Source organism: Erinaceus europaeus, chromosome 2, assembly GCF_950295315.1.
Source record: "Erinaceus europaeus chromosome 2, mEriEur2.1, whole genome shotgun sequence".
Classification (NCBI taxonomy): Eukaryota; Metazoa; Chordata; class Mammalia; order Eulipotyphla; family Erinaceidae; genus Erinaceus; species Erinaceus europaeus.
This window is the reverse complement of record NC_080163.1, coordinates 155,817,644-155,832,737: the sequence shown is the minus strand read 5'-3', so window position 1 is coordinate 155,832,737 and position 15,094 is coordinate 155,817,644. Positions and strand designations below refer to the sequence as shown.

Genomic DNA, 15,094 nt, shown 5'->3' with positions numbered 1-15,094 from the left:
GAGAGAAGGAGAAGAAGAGACATTGTAATACATTCCCCAACAGGGAAGCTTCCCCACTGCAGGCTCTGCTGTGTGCTGGCCTGGTGGCCTGGGGTTTGAACTATGGCCTATATGTGTTGTTACATGTACACTCTACATGGTAAGCCCTCCATTTGAAATATGTGTGTGTGTGTGTGTGTGTGTGTGTGTGTGTGTGTGTGTTTCTTGTTATCATTATGGCCTTTTGGAATGAAAAAAATCTGAAGCCTTGGGATATCACAGCTACAAACATAAGAGATGTCATATCAATTTTCTTTTACAAAGTTGACCCTGGATAGCAAATAATTTAGCGTTGATTTTTATGTTGACTTAACATCAGCTACATGAGACCTTTAGGTATCAGTCATGGTTTATCGTTATTTCATTCTTCTTAGGCTTCATCACAAATGTGCAGTGTAGACATCTCTATCAAATCACAGATATAAAGACTTTAGAGCAGGAGTTAGAGCAGGGGTTAACAAACGCTCTCTTTAAAGAACCCAGTAAAACATGTATTTGGCTTTGTGGGCCTTATAGGCTTCATCTTGGTTCCTCAACCATGCTGTTGTTATTTGTGCAAGCAGTCATGGACAGTCTTTAATTGAATGGGCATAGCTATGTTTTAGTTAAATTTTATTAAAGCAGCTGGTGGACCTGTGGCCTCTGTGACTCAGATCTGGAGCAGCTTTCACAGACATAGATGCCTACAGGGTCCAGCCAGTCATTGTAAATGAATGTAGTGGCCCCACTGGGGTCTGCCACAAAACCAACAGCACCTGCCTTGTCTAAAAGGGACAGCCACTCCTTACATAACACGTCATGTGATTGACTCAGTGTCAGCACACCAAGTCATTTAAGAACAGTTGGAAATACCTACTCTTGTGCAGAGATCTTTTGTCACTAAGCAACTAATTTAGATTTGTTATAGAAATAGTACAGGTCATAGCTACATATCTTTGTGAGGTTTTTGTTTTGTTTTAGTCTATGGAATCTAATTTTGTAAATTCTGGTATTTTCAGGTGTAGCTATTTATGAATTGTGTACAAATACCACTTGGAGAATGTCATGGGACATGGATAACAAGTATCCAGTTCTGGTGCTGCTACGTAGCCCTTCTAGTGTTTATACTATGTTTTGTACCATTCTTTTTTTCTTCTTCTTCCCCCAGAACACTGCTTACCTCTGGTTTGAGGTAGTACAGGAAACTGAACCTAGGACTTTGGAGCCTTACGCATGAAGTTTGTTGGCATAACCATTATGCTATCTCCACCAGCTAATTATAGTGTTTTCTGCTTAGCTTGGAGAACGTTTCAGAATAACTGTCTACTAGGCCACACACACACACACACACAAACACACACACACACACACACTCCACAGCCCATTAATTGTATTCCTTGATATGTAAGAAGATATTTATCACCTCAGAACCAGGCACCTGGTTGAACATACAACATTATCATGCTTGAAGACCCAGGTTCAAGTTTGTGGTCCACACTTGCAGGGAGGAAGCAACACAAGTGGTGTTGCTTCAAAAATGTTTCAAAATCAAAAATAAAAGATATTTTTTATCCCTATTCTCTCAGAAAATTCTCTTTTTAAATTTACTCATCTTATTTATTATTTATTGGATACATCAGCATCAGATTTAAGATTCAAGCTCAGAGAAATAATGAATATGCAAATTTGAATGTGTTCTTAAAGGTGACTGATTATTAGTATTTCTCTGTAGAAGAGATGGTAGACTTGGATTTCTGTTGATTTTCTTCACCATAACTCCAAAAAACCAAAAAAAAATTGTCACCATACCTCAAAAAAAAAGTGTTTTAGTGGATAGGTATAATGAATAGTTCATTAGTGTCCCTTCCTTATCTTGCACTTGACCCTTGTTCCAAGCTGCTGTAGATTAAGATGTTTGGAATTTGGGAATTCTGTGTGAGAGTATGTGTTTTCTTAGATGCATATACTTTTGGATTGTGCGTGTGACATGTTCATGAATAAGACATGCTTTATTATCCATTCTGATGACATACCTTTTGCATTTTATCTTCTCTCATCATTTCTTACTCTGCCCTTTGAAAGTCTAATTCTTATTTGTCTTTCAAGATTGAACTTCTCCAAGAGTTGAGCATTTAGTATTGAGAGCTGCACTGACTTAGCATAATGCCACGCTTTGTTGTGCTCTTTGACTTAACTTTAGTTGTTTTCCTCCTGCATTCACACTTCCCTGTCATTTAGCACAGTAAGGACTAGGAATGTTGTGAACTGAGAGAAAAAAATGAACTTAAACCATCAGTTATTATAAATGTTCATTTCTACTAAATATGCCTTTTGTGTACCTATAATTAGGGCTCTAAATATAGAACACATAGAAAAACACACCCTACCTTTGATCACCAGAATTTAGGTGGGGGAGAAAGCATAGTGGTTATGCAAACAGGCTGTCATGCCTGAGGCTCCCAGGTCCCCAGGTTCAATTCCTTGCACTACCACATGCCAGAGCTGAGCTGTGCTCTGGGATTAAAAAAGAAAGAAAGAAAGAAAGAAAGAAAGAAAGAAAGAAAGAAAGAAAGAAAGATCACCAGAGTTTAATGATTTAGTCTAAAGTTTCAGGGCATTTTAAGAGCTCCTTTAATAGGAATCAGTGGTGAACATTGCAACTCCCCTAGAAAGGAAGCTTCACTGTGGCATCATTCTTTGTTTCATTCTTTGATCAACCCCAAGTACTCCAGTAGTGCCTAGTATGTGTATATAGTAAGTACTTGGAAAATATTTCGGAAGTGGATTTTTGTTAAGTCTTTATATAGGGCTACTCTGCAGATTTGTTAGGGTGGCCAAATCATCCTGTGTACTGTCTAGTTTGTTTATGCATCTCTTCTATTTTTTTTTTTTCCTTACAGCTCTATAGTTCTTTTGGAAAATCCAGCTTTAAGGTCTCTTTCACAAACATATCATATATGCATATAGACTCACTTATCTGAACTTTTTGTTTTTTTACACAAATTTTAGCATATTGTTCTCTTTTTAAAAGTATAGGTTGATGGTAGGCGTGCTGTGCAGACCTATCACAGAAAGATGAGAAATTATACCACATGACATTTTCTTGTAAATCGTTGGTTCCCTACTAAAACAAAAATCAAACTAAAGGGAGTTGGGCAGTAGCATAGTGGGTTAAGTGCACATGGCGCAAAGCTCAAGGACCAGCATAAGGATCCCGGTTCGAGCCCCTGGTCCCCACCTGCAGGGGAGTCGCTTCACAAGCAGTGAAGCAGGTCTGCAGGTGTCTATCTTTCTCAACCCCTCTCTGTCTTCCCCTCCTCTCTCCATTTCTCTCTGTCCTATCCAACAACGACGACAACAATAAAACACAACAAAGGGAATAAATAAATAAATATATTAAAAAATCAAACTAAAGAAATGAAACAAAACATATCTTAAATAAAAATTTCCCATAAATATCTAACATGTATATGCATACACACATATACGATCGTTAGTACCTGTGTGTCTCGTCACTTATCATTTTAATTTTGTTCTATGAAGACTATGAATTTCAAACATAAAGCTTTTGCATTTTAAACTATTCTCGTATTTCTAGAATAGGTTCTACCTGGTCATGGAATACTATTCTGTTAATATGTTGATGGATCTTTGTTCTGTTTACTTCTGGTTAAGACTTTTTCATTGGTTTTCAGATGAGATTGGTTATGTATTTGTGTTTTCTTTTTGAGATTTTGATACTGTCCTATTTGGGGATCTTTTCTAGTTTTATATTCTTAGATGTTTTAATAAAGAGAGAAATTACTTCTTAATGATGATGTTGTTGAATTCCTCTCTAAACACTCTTTGTAGTTTCTACTGCTTCTTCTTGATGTTACTTTTGGTAATTGATGTCTTCCTCAAAAAAAAAAAAAATTATCCATTTGCACTCTGGTGGTGGGAATTGTATGAATTGTACCCCTTTTATTCCACAATCCTGCCAATCATTATTGAATCACTAATAATAATTTTTTAAAAGCTTTAAAAAATCTAGCCATTTAATTCATATTTTCTCATTTATTTGCATGGAACTGAGCTAGACAATCTTTAGTTTTCCTTGATGTCCATGGTTTTTTTCCTTACTATTTTCTGATAGTTTTATTAAAAACTAAATATCACATTAAAAATATTCCAATGTATGTATTTTGGCATGTTAAAAATATTCCAATGTGCTTACTTTTTAATGTGAAGTAAAAGGGGAATATAGTTCACTTAACATCTATATTTTATTAAAACTTCAAAACTTAGCCTTAATCAAACTGTTAGAAAAGTCAGACCTTTAGATGACACATTTCCTTTCTGATCATTCTTCTCTTTTCACAGGCCCTGATGATGAAGAAAGTGATGATGATCCCCAATTTGAAGGCAGAGATCCTGATACTTGGCATGTGGGCTTTAAAATCTCATGGGACATAGAGACTCCTGGCTTGGCAATACCCCTCCATCAAGGAGACTGCTATTTTATGCTTGGTAATTAGTATTATCAAAATGATATCAATGTTGTAGTGTCTGTGTGTTAGGTTATTGAGTAGATACTTTGAGTGTTTTTTGAAATACATTTTTCAAATGATGCATAGTAATGAAATTTTCACATGTCAGTAAGGGCTTTTTTTTAAAGATAATTCTGGTTTTAAAAAACTCCTTTTCTTGTCATTCTAAATGCCTATGGAATCTCCCTAGGTTTACTAAATGAAGCAGTTTTCAGAATTCTTGATCAGAGCTATTAAATCAATTTGAGTAAGGTTTGTTTGCTTGTTTGTTTTCCCCACACACCAGAGCACTGTTATCTCTCTCTTGTGAATGTACTCCAGTCTCAGGCATGAAAGTCAGTTGTGTAAACTACTTTGCTTTCTCCCTGGCCCTTGAGTAAGTCTTAGAAATATTTCTCTGTATAAATTCTTGGTAGAGAGATATTCCTTGTTTTAAATTTGGTTTCTTCTAAAGAGCAGCTCACCTGCAACAAGGCCTTTCTCTCTACTTTATTACATTATTATATTCTTTGGAAAGAGTATTTCAGCTGTGGTTAGAATAGCTGCAACTATGAAATTTGTGGGCATTTGTTTTCACTTCTTCACACTAAGTTTTTGAACTCCTATTGTTTTTCAAACAGTGCCATTCATACATATGTTCATATTCAGAAAGTTTCTTGAGGTTTATTCTCTCATTACTCCTAACTCTTCCTTGTTTATCTCTTATAACTCTTTTTTATAAATTAATTAATTAATTTATAAAAAGGAAACATTGACAAAACCATAGGATAAGAGGGGTATAACTCCACACAATTCCCACCACCAGAACTCCATATCCCATCCCCTCCCCTGATAGCTTTCCTATTCTTTATCCCTCTGGGAGTATGGACCCAAGGTCATTGTGGGATGCAGAAGGTGGAAGGTCTGGCTTCTGTAATTGCTTCCCCATTAGGGAATCTGCTTATATATTGGTTTCACTGTCAGAAAACTCCAAAATGCACACCCTTGTGTTTCTCAGTATCTGAGATGCTCTGCTTTGCCCCAGGTGTTACTATAAGGGTCTAGGGATATACTATAAGTGTGTTCAGCTTAATCTTTGCCTTTTAGGAATTGAGAATTTGGAAAAGCTCTTTGAGACACTGCTTCTTTAAGCAATTCCCAAATTTTAATCACCTATATTAACTTCAAGGTTCTTGACATATCATATTCTTATACTACCTACACTCTTACTTATGCAATATTTCCCTAAGCTTACTTATTTTTCCTTCATGGGAATGAATATTTTAGAAGGAGGCCTTATATTTCCATCATAAATGGAAAACCAGTACTAGGAGGTATAATTAATAGTTTTATAAAAACACTTTCATTTGCCGAAGGTCCTAGATCTCAGTCCTCTTCTATCTTTGTTAAAAGAGAAGATTAGTAACTGTTGGAGAGGTGTTCACTCTATAATGTTACCAATCTGAGACTTTCTCCTTTATGTCTGCAGGAAAATTGGAAATCATTACATAGGGAATTACTTTCTCACAATATAACTCAGTGCTACTTTACCTTTGAAATTCTTCTCATAGGGTGATTCCTGCATTTGTTGAACACTGATCTAAGTAAAACCTTAATTTATTGCCTTCCATTTGCATGTTGCTCTACAGTTTACAAAGCAGTTTCACATAAATAACCTCATTCTTTCTCCTAATAGCCATGTTATGAAATGGTGCAGAGATTATTCTTTGTTTAAAGTCTTTCAATATAAGGCAGAATAAGACTGAAATGGGGTATGGATTTTATAAATAGTCATTTCTCTTCTAAGAAGACCATTTAGGCTTGATCCCAATATGCTAACATCTGTTTCTGGGAATGTTCTTAGGATTAAGGTTATCCCTTTGCGCCCCCCCCCCTTAATATTTACTTTATTGATTACATCTGAGATAGAGTTTCACATGAGATGGAGGAAGGTCAAGAAAGAAGTCAGAGGGGGGCCGGTGGTGGTGCACCTGGTTGAGTGCACATATTGTAGTGTGCAAGGACCTGGATTTGATCCCCCAGTCCCCACCTGCAGGGGAAAAGCTTTGTGAGTAGTGAAGCAGTGCTGCAGGTGTCTTTCTCTCTCCCTATCACTCGCTTTCCTCTCGATTTCTGGCTGTTTCTATCCAATAAATAAATAAAGATACTAAAAAAGAAAAATCAGAGGTACCTGTGGTGCTGGGGATTGAACTAGGGACTTTAGGTATGCAAGTCTAGCACTCCACCTGCTGAGCTGTTTTTCTAGTTATTCTGTTCCTTTTCTGATTGCCTCAGGAGTTAATATGCTATTCTGAATTCTGTCCCATCATTGATTATCATTTGTAGGTTAAGCAGACTATTATTTTGTTTATTTAATTTTTATAATTGCAACTTGTTTCACTGAAGTAAGGATGCAGAAACATGTCTTAGGTATCAGTATTAAGATAAGGAAACTCGGGAGTTGGACGGTAGTGCAGTGGGTTAAACCAATGTGGCACAAAGCACAACGACAGGCTTAAGAATCCAGGTTTGAGCCCCCGGCTCCCCACCTGCAGGGGAGTCACTTCACAGGCGGTGAAGCAGGTGTCTGTCCTTCTCTCCTCCTCTCTGTCTTCCCCATTGCTCTCCATTTCTCTCTGTCCTAACAATGACAACAACAACTACAACAACAATAAAGAACAATAAGGGCAACAAAAGGGAAAGTAAATAAATATAAAAAAAATTTTTAAGAAAGATGGAAACTCAGTAGGTACCTTCCTTAGCACAATGTAAAGTTAAAAAATTTAGCTCATTTTATTAGGAAATAGTTATTTTTTTATTGATTTCATATATCCTATGTGTTCTTTTCAAAGAGAAAAAGCAAAAATACATTTTTATTGTATATTAAAGAATCTCTGGAAGGTATCAAATGAAAGATATAAAATTCAGTTTTAAGTTTATTTTTAACATTCTCTTCACTTTTTTCTTCTGTACATATCATGTTTGAAGTAATAGTGTACAGTAACACATGTTTTTTGGTGGGGACTAAAAGGAAATCAAGAATTCTTATAGTCAGTAAATCTAAGAAGTTGTTATTAGCTGTGTTTGTAAAATAGAAGACTCAAGGTCAGATTGATGCAGTTACTTAGCCACAGTTATGTCAGTAAAAGAAGTATGAATTGGAACTTGTCATTTGTTCTCACTTGGCTTCCGAAGAAACCTCAAGTCAGAATGCCCCCCATGGAGATGTTCTCCTTTGCCTGACTGTGCTTTGTTCCTTGCTCTGGGCTGCTTCTGTGCCCTCAACATCTTCTTTTAGTGTGATGCCTCTCCCTCACTTAGTAGAGTCAAAGTGTTTAGGAAGGAAAGAAAAAAAGACTGGAATGGATGAGGTCCTGTTTGTTTCTCTCTTTCCCATTTTTTTTTAATTGGAGTTTTTCATTACTCAGAAATAGATAATTAATTACAGGTATTTTGTTTCACTGACTTATAACAAATACAGTTTTTTAGAACTATATTTTGTTTCTTTAGCTATTGAATTTGATAAACACCAAGAGTGAGTGTTTTTTTTTTTCCATAGGAGTTGTTCTCTAAAAAATAATACTTGATTTTCTGTCTCCTGACTTTAGATATAAGTAAAACAGTTGGTACTCTACTGAGCTGGGCCTACCACAGTACAGTAGGGGTTGCACTTAAAATAATCCCTTTACTAGGATGTCTTACTTAAGTCTAAACAGGCATTTTTCTGCCACCTCCTCTTAAAACAAAAACAAGCCAAACTAAAAGCAACCAGGTGTTAATGATACCTCTTTACTTTTTAAAAATCCAAATATTATAGGAGCCTGTGGAGGGATGTCAATCCTATGCTGATATCTGAACTTCGCAGCACTTATGAAAAGGAAACAGTTTAGCTCAATTTATAATAATATATTGGTCTGCGGAGGAAGTGCAGACTGAACCCTGCTGTCTCAAGTAAATACTCCAGGGGTGTCTGATGGGGAACCTGTCGGGTGCCTGTAATAAATCCAGTGCCTGTAGAAGTGAGTGAAGGCCCTGCTGGCAGTGCCTGAGGACACGCTTAACTGGGGTTGTCATGGTTTTACTTTTAAATTGGAATCTTTGCCCTAATCTCAGAGTTAGACAAGACCAGATTTGCAAACAGATCTACAATTTTCACTAATTTTTCCAACCAAGACTTCAAAACACACTTAAGAGGGGAAAAAATACACTCTGGTCTTTCTCAGTATAGGATGATTTACTTTGCCACAGATGGTTTTCATAAAACCAAACACAACCAGGGAGTTAGAGACTTGAAAGTGGCTGGGAGACAAACTGGGTTTGCTTTTTTTTTTTTAAAGAAACCGATTTTACAGTTCAAGAGACATCAACCAAATTTTGTTCATTAACCAGGAGCCAGGTGTGCAGGTGGATGTTTTAGGACAAAGGTGATTGCTAGGTAAACAGTTAGGGACAAATCTCACCCATACCTCCATCCCAGTAATCCCAGTACTTATTGTATTTTATATTCTGCTCTTCACAACAGTTCTGTCTGGCCTCTCTACTGTTTTCCGTTATTACTGTTAACAGCCTTCTTACACCAGAGCTTTAGTTTTCAAGTCAAAATTGTATGACGGGGGGGTCAGGTGGTGGCGCAGTGGGTTAAGCGCACGTGGCACAAAGCGCAAGGACTGGCGTAAGGATCCCGGTTCGAGCCTTCAACTCCCCACCTGCAGGGGAGGGGAGTCGCTTCACAGGCGGTGAAGCAGGTCTGCAGGTGTCTTATCTTTCTCTCCCCTTCTCTGTCTTCCCCTCCTCTTTCCATTTCTCTCTGTCCTATCCAACAACGAACAACATCAACAACCAACAATGGTAATAATAATAACCACAACGAGGCTACAACAACAAGGGCAACAAAAGGGGGGGGAAATGGCCTCCAGGAGCAGTGGATTCATGGTGCAGGCACCGAGCCCAGCAATAACCCTGGAGGAAAAAAAAATTGTATGACAGAAAGATGAAAGAGAAAAAAAAATTAAAAAATAACATTGATATGCACAAGATTTCTCCTTTGATTTGGCTTTAATCTCGCTAACTATATAGGGAAAAATAATGAAAAGCCCATTTTTCTGTCAGGTGACCTATTTCCTGATCCACTGAATTATCAGCATCACTGATAGAGTATGCTACTTAGTGCCTGGGTTATTATTGTCAAGCTAAATAAGAAAATATATGGGAAAGTGCTTTGCTGACTGGAGTTTGAATGCGGGGACTTATTGTGAAGACTGGGACCCAGGATATGGTCTGTTGGAAAATTATTGAGGCACCTGGGTGACAGAAGAGTGTTGAATGTATGTTCTTTTCCTGCTTCATGCTCTTGAGTTTTGCCAGCCATACATCTAACTGTTCCAGATATATTTATTTCTGGAGTTACATAAAGGAACTACAAGGAAGGGAAATCTTACAGCTAATTTTTGAGGGTGAGAAAAGTTCACATCTGGCCATTATTGAATCAGAAGTCTGTGGAAACCACAGTCTTCCTTTGATTGAGGCCAAACTAACTTACAGAAGATGGTGAGTTTTTTTTTTTCTTCTTTCTTTTTGTAATAGACAAGACTCACCTTTTTTGAAATACCTCTTGCTTAGAGCAGCAAGGAACAGATACCTTGAGCATATACCTGAAAGTATGCCATGTTTCTATTTTTGGAGAGAATATGAATGCTCTACTTGGAGTCTGTAGCCCTCTGTGCAGGAAGAACAGAGGCCTCTCAAATTTTAAAATCTCTTTAACTAGAGTCCCTTTGGGAATTACCTCCGAGACTGTGGTATCTTTGTAAATCCTCCAGGTGTCCCTCAACCCTGCCATGATTTAGACATTTTATTCAAATGAGAAGCCTTTTTGTTCTTTCTTCCATTGACCCCATTCCTTTCCTCCCCCAACCTCTGACTGACCAGCGTAAGTAAAAAGTACCTATAATTTATAGCTTAATCATAAATTCTAAATAATTATACTTTATTACCTCTCATGGGTCTTGAGATGTAGGTGCTACGTTCTGCTTTCTGCCGAAGCAAGGGAATAATAGAGAAACGGTAATAAATTATAACTTCAGGCTGCCGCGGCAAGCTTGAGAAATTGCCATTTAAGTGGAAAGTGCTTGAACAGCCAAATGAGCACCTGTCATGTTTGTTTTCACTTTGGAAAGTAGAAACATGACAGTATAGTTTCAGCTGCTTGTCCAATATAAACTTAGGGTGTTCTTACTTTCTCAGCAACTGCCGTATTTGCTTTTTGCTATTCACTTTTTCATTTTCTCTTTCCTTTTTTCTTTGTTTCTTTCTTTTCTTCTCTTTTTTTTAATTTTGCAGAGTTGAAGATGTATCTCAGCTCCTAAAATTTTCACTCTAAAATATGTCCCCAAAAGCTAACATTTTCAAACATGTGCTTCTTGACTTGGTAACTGGCCTAGTTTGTGGAATAAGCTTTGGAAATAGGAATCTGAGTGTAATCCTGGGAACTTGATAGGATTTGCACATGTCTTATACTTTCTTATCACACCCACTTTTTTTTCTTATTTCTATATCAATTTATGTTTTAAACCTTTTTTGAAATGCATGTCATGAGAGCTTACTAAGGGGTAGCTCTGTCCTTGTGTCCTGGATAGATTTTACTTTTGTTTATTTACTTCTTATATCAAACCTACCCAATAAGTCCTTTCCCTCTGCTTTGCCCATCCTCTGTTTTCCAAGAAAAGTAAGTTGAAGGGGATTGTCTGCTAATGAGAGCATGATTTCTTTTGAGGTATGAAATGCTTTAAAGTTAGTTTTTGGTAATAGCTCTATAGTTCTGCAGCCAAATTAAAAAATACAATTAATGCTAATTTTTTTCTTTTCTTTTGCCACTTTTGTCACTGGGTCTCAGTGCCTATACAATTCCAGCATTTCTGTTGGCCATTTTTTTTTTCAATTAAGGGAGAGAGACAGAGAGATAGAGAAGGAAAGAGGGACAGACAGAGACAGAGATATTTGCACTACTGCTCCACTGTTTGTGAAGTTTCCCCCGAAGGGGGTTACTAAGGGCTTAAACCTGGGTCCTCATGCTTGGTAATGTACAGACTCTACCACTGAGTGAGCTACCACCATGCTCATGAATATGCTATACCTTTAGTAAATGTTTTACTATATAAAATATGTTTAAAAATTTTTTTTTGATGAAGAAAGAGAGAAAGAGCACTGAGACTACATTATGGAAGCTTTCTTCAGTTCACTGAGCCTGGGTTGTACACATGACATAACAACACAGTATCCAACTGAGCTATTTTGCTGGTCCTCAGAAAACTTTTTTTTTTTAATTTAAAGAAATTGAAACTTCTATGTAACGTATTCAAGGTGATGTATCTATCTAGTGAAGCTTGTGTTTGAATCTGGGTTTTTCTGAGTCCAGAACCTTCTCTCACATTCCTTCTCCCACTGAATCATGCCACCTCTACTAAATATTTAGCCATGGGATCTTTTTTCATTAAATGGAAAAAAAAAAGTCATCAAACAAGTAATAGATTGAGTGTGCATGTACTCTCAATGTAAAAGATGTGAGCTTTCTAAAATACATGGTGAAAAGTTCCCTATTGTCTTCCTTCCCCATTTTCATGTTTGTTTATTTTGAGTTTGGAATATTTATGTGCTGATTTGTAATTTTGACAAGATTGTTTGGTCTTCTCCATACACTGAGTGTGAAAATTGAAAACCAGTAAGTACTTAAGAGCGTTTATAGAAGTGTTACTTATTTCAGAACTGAGTGCTTGGGTTCATAACTGGAAGACATACTTTTATGTAGTTACTGTACTTGTGTCAATTACAAGGGAAAGCTGCAAATGCCAGGTTTTTTTTTTATACTTTATCAAAAGCGCAGGATCATGTTACATTTTAACTTGTGTATCTGAACAGTAACTTTATTTTGTAGCTTTGGCCTTATCTCACTAGAATGTATAACTGCCTTTCTCTGTTATACTGAGATTTCTTCCCATTGCACTCTTGCAAATTCCTTATTTACTTGAGACCCAGATCTTTCTCTTTCTTAGAAAATCCTAAAAATTCATGTTATCTCGTGGATTGTAGATTTCTAAAGCTTTGTAACCTCTACACAGGCCAGTGTAGTACCTTGATCATAATAGGTACTTTATTAATCAATGAGTAAATGGACCGAGATTTTTGTTTCCTCTCTTCTTTTTCTTCCTCCTTTCCCTCTTCTTCCTCTTCTTATTTTTTCTTCTCCCCCTCCTTCCCCTTTTCTTTTTTTTGGTGAGACAGAGAACAATTGAGAAGGAAGGTTTGTAGGGGGTGCGGGGGGAGAGTCCTGCAACTCTGCTGCACTGCTTATGAAGCTTCCCCCTGCAGGTGGGAACCGATGGCTTGAATGCCAGTCCTTGTGTATGATAATATGTATGCTCAACTGGGTGTGCCACCACCTGGTCCCTGGACCAGAATTTTTTCATTTCATACAGTATGCCCTGGCCATGCAGGCAAAACAAAATACTTCGTCCTTGAAAACTCCTTACTGAAAAAGGTTTTGAAAAATCCTCCCAAAGCAGATAATCATTTACATACTACTTGGCATCTGTCAGAATCTTTCTTGGTAGTCTCTCTATACTATAGTGACTCACGCTGCCTTTTGTCTAGTCCAAATAACCATCTGACACCCCACAGGTTTTTGGTGATATCTGAATCAACCTGTCCATTCTCTTTCAAACCTTGTAGATACAATATACCAAAGATGCCAGCGACGTTTAACTATGAATTGTTAAGACCCTTTTATTCTCATTTTTTTTTCCCAATCAGAATCATTCTCTATTGACATGATACTGCATTTCGGTTCATTGGGTGGAAATTTTCCCCTTTGTTTTCAATTTAACAACTAAATGTATGAGTGGAAAATAACTTTCTTGCTTTTAATTTGATTGCACATTCTGTTTATGTTCTTTTCCACTATTAAAAAAAAAACAGAAAGAAAAGACTTAATACTTTTAATTTTTTTTGATTTGGGGGGGATTAATGTTTTACAGTCAACAGTAAATACAATAGTTTGTACATGCATAACATTGCAGTTTTCCATACAGTAATACCACTCCCCACTCGGTCCTCTGCCACCTTTTAATAGTTTTTTTTTTTTTTTTCAATTGATCCTTTTTGAAGATTTGAGTGTAGGATCAGATCAGGAGTGAGTTTGACTCTCTTCATTTATTCAGTTCTTATAGCAGATAACCAAGTCAAACTATATACTCCACATTGGAAATTTATTAAACTTTTTTTTTTTGCAGAACTATTTTTTATTAGTGATTTACAAAATTACAAAGTAATGGATACAATTACACAGCATTCCCACCACCAGAATTCTGTGTTCTTTTTCCCTCAGTGGTTCTCCCAAGGTCATAGATACAGGTTGGCTATATATTATTTTTATATCTCTATATATTTATATATATTTGCCCTCTTTTTCCCCCTATGGTTCTGCCATCTCTACCATTTTAAGTCACACTTACATCTATTATTATATATATTTTTTCACTTTTGTTGACCTTGTTTTATTGTTGTAGTTATTATTGTTGTCATTGTTGTTGGATAGGACAGAGAGAAATGGAGAGAAGAGGGGAAGACAGAGGGGGAGAGAAAGATAGACACCTGCAGACCTGCTTCACCGCTTGTGAAGCGACTCCCCTGCAGGTGGGGACCCAGGGGTTCAAACCAGGATCCTTACGCCAGTCCTTGTGCTTTGTGCCACCTGCGCTTAGCCCACTGTACTACCACCTGACTCCCTTCTATCACTACTTCTAAATGCCTTTCCTTTTTTCCTCACCTGTGCTGGACATAGACATTGGCATTTGATCAATGTCTCCAACCTGTTTCTATCTTTCTCTAGTGGGGTAGGGCTCCGGAGAAGTGAGGACCCAGGACACATTGTTACGGTTGTCTGCCTATGTATTTCAGGATGAAGTCATAGTAGCATCTGCAACTTGGTGTCTGTAAGGCAGTAAGCTATGAGGCAGGACAGACAGAATGTTTAATAAATAGGATCCAGAAAGTAGGAATAGACTAGGTGAGAATAAAGATTTTAGGGTGGTACATGACTTTAGAGATTTTTGCCTGAGCTTGATAGTTAACATGGAGGTGGGTTAAAAATATGGTCTGGGAAGATGTAGTCAGAGTTGAGAATAGAACTAGAAAGCTGTATCAGGGCAGAGAGTAGTCCCCAAAATTGAAGAGAATATATAAATACAATTAACTGTTTAACACAACAATATGACCCAGGGCACATGTATATTCATATTGAATACAAGAACCTATGTATAACCTGAGTCCCTATCAGTCTAATCTCATGGTCCATGGTGACAGCTGGGAACATTCTAGGCTGTATTCATTTCAGGACCAGTCTTTCCTTCTTTCTTCTTCTTCTTTTTTTTTTTTTTAATATTTATTTATGCCCTTTTGTTGCCCTTGTTGTTTTATTGTTGTTGTTATTATTGATGTTGTTGTTGTTGGATAGGACAGAGAGAGATGGAGAGAGGAGGGGAAGGCAGAGAGGAGGAGAGAAAGATAGACGCCTG

General features: G+C 37.1%; 1 protein-coding gene across 1 annotated transcript in view; it reads left to right on the top strand.

Annotated features, from left to right (window-relative positions):
- FTO (FTO alpha-ketoglutarate dependent dioxygenase) overlaps window positions 1–15,094 on the top strand; it is a 403,968-nt gene that overhangs the window by 42,771 nt on the left and 346,103 nt on the right. Inside the window, exon 4 of the mRNA XM_060172141.1 lies at window positions 4,381–4,527. Within this exon, the coding sequence (XP_060028124.1) occupies window positions 4,381–4,527 (147 nt within the window). The remainder of the gene's footprint in view (window positions 1–4,380; window positions 4,528–15,094) is intronic.